A 7,892-nucleotide genomic window follows, 5' to 3' on the forward strand; every position below is an offset into this window, starting at 1 on the left:
TAAGGTTACAAAGATAAGCTAAATTCATCACATGACAACCTGTTTATTTTCTTTTTTGGGGGGGGGGGTGGGGAAGGAAAGGGGGAATAGGTTGAAGTGCTTCAAACTATCTTACAGTACCCATATTGCTGGGTTGCATCACATAATGGTTACGTTTTAAGCAACCCATTGAAGCTTTATTAAGATCAGGGATTTAAGTGTCTGCAAGAATGTGATTATCTTGCATGTCAAATGGAAAAAGCAACACAAAAGCCACATGTTCTTCAAAAACAGGCATCCCTGCTGTTTTAAGGAACTACAGAAGACAGCTCACTGGACAGACAATGCACGGAGAACATTGTTGGAGCCCAGCCAAGGGGTACAGCGAGAATCCTCTGCACATGGAAAAGGCAATCTTCAATGGGATCAAGCTGCCCCAAGTAGAGGGAATGCATACAAGGGCATTAAAAGAAATACTCCTCCTGCTATCTCTTTACCAATTACAATTTTAGCTTTTTAAAATAATCCTCTTCCTTTCTCTAGAGCAGAACTGTTCTACTTCCAAAAAGATTAAATTATGTTATAAATCATGCCTGTAAAATCTGAAGCCAATGGCTTAAAGTTGATGAAGTTAAAAGGAAATGAACTCAGGCAAAAAACTGTTCTGACAAAAACTGCCAGCAAGATATTGCTTTTATGTTTCTAGTAAGTGATAGAAAAGCTAAGCTGAAGTGTGGAGAATGGCAAAAAAAGCAGCAGAGTAAACAGATTTATTTGCAATCACTAAAAAAATAAAACAAAAAAGTACTATCAGACACTAATTATATTCTGCTTCTCCTAAACAAATATTCCTGCTCCATTCTGGAATTCATTCTCCATTGAGACTGAGCTGCAGAACTATTTGTCAGAGTAAGGATAGACAGACAAAAAAAAAACAAAACTATGGCTGAATAGGAGAAGTACTTACACCAAGATGCATAAAGGTTCAGAATAACTGCCCATAAAGGAAGAATCAAAGATGAAAAAGATTGAGGGGAAAATAAATAAATAAAATAAGAGCCCATGCTTTTCAGCACTGCTTAGAAAAATCCTGGAAAACTACAAAGAAAGACTAGACATGCTGAGGTCAGACTGGATGAGCCATTTGCTTTCACATAAATGACATTCATCACACATAAATGTGATTCAACACAAGCAGAAACTTTTACACAGAAAATTCTTAATCCTATTCCTCACTTAAATTATGACAAGGTAAAAATTACTCAAGTGACTGCTTCAAGGAAGCTGTTATTTGACCTACTTGTTACATGCCAACGTGAACACAGGCAGTACCTCACAAAGTACAACCCTTAACTGAAGAAAAAGAGCCCACAGCTCTCATCTGCAGTGCTAGCACTGCGTGTGCCATCCCGCCTCAGAAATCTCGAGGGAAGGCAATTCTTGCAGCCTGGGGCCTACAGGAAAACGTACTGTCTGGAGCTCCTGCTGGATCCTGCCCCCTGCCATCCCATGCATGAGAATAACCAGACACGTGCAAGTCCCACTACGGTCAGTCAAACTGGATTCATACTTTCAGCTGCTGCAGCTACAGAGGTGCAAATTTAGAATTCCAAACCTTAACTCAAAAAGCACTTCAGAATATGTACAATGCAGAGTGTGCTTGTTTTCTACACACGATATGCAGTTTGTTGTAAATAATATGGAAAACAAGAAGCATAAACTAATCATCACCTGTTCCGATTATGAAGTGCCTCACCTGCATACATGTGGTAAGTCAGCCTCTCAATAAGTTTGACAACAGTTCCTGCTTTGATGATGGGGATTCCAGATTTGGGTTGCATGTTTTCTTCAAACACAATATTCTCCTCTGAGTCAGGTTCTGCAAACCTGTAAAGCTCAGGATTTGGAAATCTCATCTGCTCCTCTTTTTCTTCTTGCAGCATCGTTACGTCCAACATCCTTTCCAGCGTGCTTCTATATTGCAAAGATATCAATGCTGCCATCCAGTTATTTTTCTCTTCAGCTGATTTAGCAGCAAAAATAACACTGTTCTCATCTTTTAAGATGATTTCAAAAGCATGTCTGTACTCATTAGTGTCGTCTTTATCATTGATTTGTACCTTTCGCATGAAGAACTTTTCTTTTAGACGATATTCTGCATTGCTAGCACCAGGAAGCCTTGGCTGGCCATGATTTGACTTACAGCAAATCATCAAGCCATCAAATAGAAATATGTGTCTCTCATGTTTTGCTCCAACGCGCGTGAGCGTCCCTTCCATGATGAACTCATTACAGCATTGTCCGATGTCCTTACCCTCCCAGCCATCGATATTTTTCTGGATTTCATTCATTTTCTTAATTGCCAGCTGTTTCCCCTTCATCTGCTGAGTATAGAATCGGCACGCAGATTCACTTCAGTGCAGGATGGGAAAAAGGCAGCTTATTAGTATACACATATTTAAAAACAGCCACCACTAACAACAAAAATACAAGATAATCTTTCTGAGTGGTGAAAACCCCACTGAGAATACAGTATAAGCACCCAGGATCAGGATCTTCTTCTGAAAGCAGCACTACAAGGCTTGATGAATGTTTTTGAAAGTAACATCTGAGAGTGTTTTTAGCTTCTATGCATCAGAAGTTCTACCTAAATGCAGACAGCCAGAGCAAGAAAGCTGTCAGTGCTTCCTAGCCGAACACATCACTCATTCCCATAGCGGATGAATGATTTTAGAATGCATTAATTTGAAAGAGAATGATATAAAGAGAAAATAAGTTGTTAAATTCACTCGTGTCCGAGCCCAAAGATTACACTTTGCAGCAGAGAACTTGTTTAGCAAAGAAAATGCTGAAACAATTTTCAGAACAAAAGCAATATTTAAACAACAGGTTAAAAAAAATAACATTAAATCAAATGGCAGACAGTATGACCCAAGAATTTACTACAATCTACTGATTGTACTAATTACTACATTCTACTGATTACTTCCACTATCCAGCTATAATTTTAACTAGCCGATATATATAAAGCTCTTCAAACTACTTTAAGTAGTTTCAAATCCAGGAACATTCCCTTCTAAGCACACATAAACACTCTTTAAAAATATTTTCAGATTGATATTTATTATCTGAGTATAACTAACCTGCAAACGTTGTAGCTTTCAAGTGAATTTTCACAAGGTCTCAACTAGGAGTACGGAGAGAAATTTGAACGGTTTTAAAACAATAACAAATTATCTTGGCTTTGATGTCACTTCCTCTGAAAAAGCAGGCTTGTCACAAACTATTTTGTTCATTGTTTACTAAAAGAGGAAACTGGGAGCCCTAGATTTATAGCAAAGCACTAAGAGCAGAAAGCAGGAAAAATGGAACTGTGTTTACCTAAGCCTTCGTTTTGCAAGACTTTTGGAGCATATCCGTTCCATACTGCTTTGAAGATTCAGAAGGGCTGTTATTGCTTGCTTCAAGCACTCCTTATCCTCTTCATCCTCACTTTTTTCTTCTAGTTGCTGTGAACATTGAAAGTCAGATACCGTAAGTACTAGAAGCATTTTGATATGCACAGATCCCAAAGTTTGACATAGGAAGAACAAATCCAACCACTTGATGATTTTGCATGTTCCTGTTTGCTACTAAAATTAACAGAATAACCAGAATTACTGACACAGGCAAAAGAGACACTTCTCTAATTAGAGCTCAATCCCAGTTAAGGCAAGAGCAGAATTCACCAGTCCCCCATACACAAACAAATTGAGTTTTTTTTACCACAAAACTACTTTGGTTCACCTCTCATTTTCAAAGAAGAACCCAGTAGAAGCGTCACCTCTTAAAAGGTGTGAGGGAGGAAGGAGATTTGCTTGTGCAGTGCTTGTGTACAGATTTGCCTGTGTACAGTTCTACTGCATGAGATTAATTGTTTTCAACAATTTATTTTTGGAACACAATCACCAGACCAACAAGTTCTTGTCCCTCCTCTGCTCAGTAGTTTGTCATGATGTTCCTCACTGACTTTTAATGGTAGAACATGTGAAAGCCTGTAAGAAACTACCACTTCCCTCAACTACGCTGCCTACATGCTTGCTAGCACAGCACAGGATCAAATACACAACTACATTCATGCCTCTGTTTACTAACACAACCTTCCTTAAAAGGACAAAGCAACACATTTATAAACTAAAACTACAGTAAAAGGGTTAAAACTAATATTTTGTACTTAACTACAACTATGACATGAATTACACAGAACAAGTTCTACTATGTTTTTATACTTAAATTTTTATACTTCCACCTTAAGTCTTGCAGTCTACACAATGCAGTGTTTCACTTTATAGTGAGTGAAAAAAGTGACTGCCTACAACTGCAGCTTAGACATAACCCTTGTTATCACATCAATTATTTACAGGATTAATGAGTTTCAGACTACCGCACCACCAACTCCACATAACTGAAAGATCCATTTTGGCAGAAGAGGTAAAAGTAAAGTGGTACATATCAGATTAACAGACATCTTTGGAGGTAGTACAACTGTGCCATTTGCTTCCAGAGGAAAACATAAGCATTGTCTTCTAAAAACCCAACGAAATACAACGTGTCCACAACTGACATTTGAATGTGTCAGCTAACATCATTATTTTTTTCCCTGACCAGAGTTCATTATTCAGTACAACAGCTATCAATGCCACACCACGCTTTATTTGCACTTTTTAGCCATCATGATAACCACAGCATTTATTCTAGGCAGCTTTGGTTCATGAGCACAATCTGCCATATTTTTGCCCTAAACAGCATTAGCCACGAGGGCCTAATCGTAAGACAGGCACTAAAACAACAGAACAGCACAGCTTTTGCTCCCGGGAAGCCCCTAAGGGAATATACAACTCCAAGCAGGAATAGTCCACTTTCATCATATTCTGCTCTCTGGATTTAACATGCAGGTAACATCTTCCCTTTACTTCAGTTGTGCGTTTAGAAAGGATCTCAGACAAATGAGGTAAGTGCAGCAATAAAAACAGAAAGCCAGAAAGAAATCTAAGAAAAAAAAGAAGTATAACCTCACCATTCCCACTCAAGAATTCAAAGGAGGCTCTTTATCTTGAGCAATGACTTAAATACCCCAATCAAACAGGGAGAAGAAAGTACCCTAGCATAAAGTAGAATAAAAACAGTCCAGGCTGGATATTAGGAAGAAATCTCTTCCTGGAAAGACTGATGATGCACTGGCATAGGCTGTCCAGACAGGTGGTAGAGGCACCCCGTGAGAAGGGTTCAATGTATGTGGAGATGTGGCACGGTTAGTGGTTGTGAAGGGGATGGGTTGATGGTTGGACAAGATGCTCTTGTGCCCTAAGGGAGACTTTCTTAATGATCTGCCAGCTCCGCACAGCTCCCTTGTCCTTGAGGACAGAATCCCAGGGGATTTCACTAACAACATTTCTCCATGCTGATCCAATGGAAGCAACCTATTTCTCCAACTGTATGTACAAACTCAGCCTACCAATTATTGTAATCATACTCTACATTTAATATTTATAAAGAAGCATGTAGAAGCATGAATTACAGGCAGACTAACACAAATGGCAAATCATAAGGTGCTCTGAAGACGGTCCTCAGGAACACAGAAATGAAACCTGAAAGTTTTATTTTCTGGCTTTATCTAGTTACCACAAACAGTTATCAAAAATAGTTCTTCGTCAAAACTAAGCCAACATTGTAGCTATGTCTTTCACCCTACCACTGACAGCCTATGATCTCTTTGGAAGAAGAGATCATAGGAAGTGAAATGGCAACACTGGAAATGCTTGCAAATTCCTCTGCAAGTCTCACTGATATTTCTGTAGACATGCAGTGCCCTCTAACGAATGAATCAGGTAGATGCTAAGAAGCATGATTTTCTTCTTTAAGTATTATCTCTTGTGAAGAATACCACATTACAGGAAAAAGGTGTAAACTTCAGATTATCAGGAGTAGTATTACAACCACTATTACATTTTTAATAGTCTTATAAGGAGAATATTTGCTAGTCAAAATTAATAAATAATTTTAGAAGTGCAGTACACCAGTTGCTCCAAGCTAATCAAGGAAAACAAGCTTGAAAAATAGACTGCCTGTGGGAAATGTCTAAATATCTAAAGATAAGTGCTCTACATTCTAGGCAGTAGACACTGAAAAGATAACAAGACGTGGAAGATGAAGCATCTTGCTGCAAAATACAAGGACTAAATAATATTTATAAAGTCAAAATAAAAGGTAATTCCAAACAGTTACAAATGAGATCCTTCTATACCGCAAATTAAGACTACAGTCCTTTCTCCTAGTCTGTCAGGGATGTGTCAGGGACACATTCATGCAAAAAAAACCCCGAAGAATGAAAACATATCTGCATATGATGATAATATGCAAATATAGCAGTAGTAGTAAGTGTCATGAGGAGTACAAACTAGAATGCTGCACCCCTATGAAACTAATCTAAATCTAATCACTGCTATTTGTGATCTACAGGTTCCCTGATTCATCTGAGATGACCACATGTAAAAGACAACAGCACAGAGGAGGCAGACAACTGAAAGCCCAGAGACTCAACAGAACACATGGAGAGCCAGCAAAGGGAACCTGATCTGTAGTGCAATCTCAGTGCCTTTTCTGTAGTGTAATGCTACGTGAGTGAGCAACTCAACATCCATGGCAACTTGAAGGATGCCAACACAAATTACTCCAGCTTCTGTTCTAGTGCCTCATCACTTCCAGCAGTGCTCCATTAGAACGAGGGACAGACTGAAGGGTAATCCTCAACCAAAACTTTCACGAGCAGGGATTAAAAAAAAAAAAACAATAACAAAACAACCAGGCTTCTCCTCTTAGAAACACAGGCTGATAAAATAGCTAACGCTCTGCTATAAAACAATTCTGGAAGCCAGTTTTCTTAACATAACTGATTTTCTGAGAGCTCCCTCTGAATTTACAGTTCCTCCAAATAATTGCAGTTCAGCCCAAAGTAGTAGCAATCTGGGAAACATGTGCTTTCATACCAGAGATCTCTCTACTATTTAGAAACCAATGAGAAACCATCTGCAAAATCAAGTAGGAAAAATCACAGGTGACACTACATTTTTGGAAAATGCAAACAGTCTACAAGGCAATTCACAGCTCAAGTATAAAGGACACTCAATATTCTTGAACACACACCCACAGCTGTAATGTATTGATTTCAAAAATCATTTTTCTTTCATACAAACCCAGACAATCTTGAGCCAGCGCAATAAAAATATACATACATGTAACTTTATTTAGATTTGCATTACAGCAAGAAGCTTATTTCCAATAACAGTAGAAAAACTTAATATATTATCAAAATAACAGTAAAATCTTTTTCTCCGCCCAAAATTTATTAGTTAGGAATTCTCTTTTTAGAACTTATTATGTAGTCTTCTATAAACATGTCCAACATCAGACCCCAGATACTAGGTAATTATTTTGAAGAAGTCCAGCATTTTCTTGGAGATACATATTGAAAAACAGAGAAGCAAAAAGGCCCTTGTCTTATTTCACATCCAGTCTTAACTCTCAGTGTTAACATGTGCTCAGCCCATTGAGTAAAGCGTGAAAACAGAGGAAAATATGCATCACCTGAACTTCTACTACAAATGTCCCAATGCTTGCACAGCTTGACTACACGACTTAAAGTAGATCTGCAAGGTACATGAAAGGTATCGAACTCCATTTGAGTATAAAAAAAACCAGACCATTTGGGTTAAAGAGAGAATCATAGCATCACAGAATCATAGAATGGTCTGGGTTGAAAAGAACCACAACGATCACGTAGTTTCACCCCCCCTGCTATGTGCAGGGTTGCCAAACAACAGACCAGGCTGCCCAGAGCCACATCCAGCCTGGCTCTGAATGCCTCCAGGGATGGG

At 38.5% G+C, this 7,892-nt stretch overlaps 1 protein-coding gene across 1 annotated transcript; it reads right to left on the reverse strand.

The window, feature by feature from the left end:
- Window positions 1-1,691: 1,691 nt before the first annotated feature.
- Window positions 1,692-3,545, reverse strand: LOC104909515 (son of sevenless homolog 1-like). Its single transcript, XM_010706528.1, has 2 exons — window positions 3,361-3,545; window positions 1,692-2,391 (listed from the first exon to the last, which is right to left on the reverse strand). The coding sequence occupies exons 1-2, from the start codon at window positions 3,528-3,530 to the stop codon at window positions 1,707-1,709; spliced, it is 855 nt and encodes a 284-aa protein (XP_010704830.1). The 5' UTR covers window positions 3,531-3,545; the 3' UTR covers window positions 1,692-1,706.
- Between the last annotated feature and the right edge of the window lie 4,347 nt (window positions 3,546-7,892).

The sequence above is a fragment of the Meleagris gallopavo genome, chromosome 2 (assembly GCF_000146605.3).
Source record: "Meleagris gallopavo isolate NT-WF06-2002-E0010 breed Aviagen turkey brand Nicholas breeding stock chromosome 2, Turkey_5.1, whole genome shotgun sequence".
Lineage (NCBI taxonomy): Eukaryota > Metazoa > Chordata > Aves > Galliformes > Phasianidae > Meleagris > Meleagris gallopavo.

Excerpts from the sequence above, each read along its gene's own strand:
- LOC104909515 (XM_010706528.1), bottom strand. The coding sequence starts at position 3,530 with ATGCTTCTAGTACTTACGGTATCTGACTTTCAATGTTCACAGCAACTA. Across the intron at positions 2,392-3,360 it reads CTTGCAAAACGAAGGCTTAG|TGAATCTGCGTGCCGATTCT; the intron begins GTAAACACAGTT and ends CCTGCACTGAAG.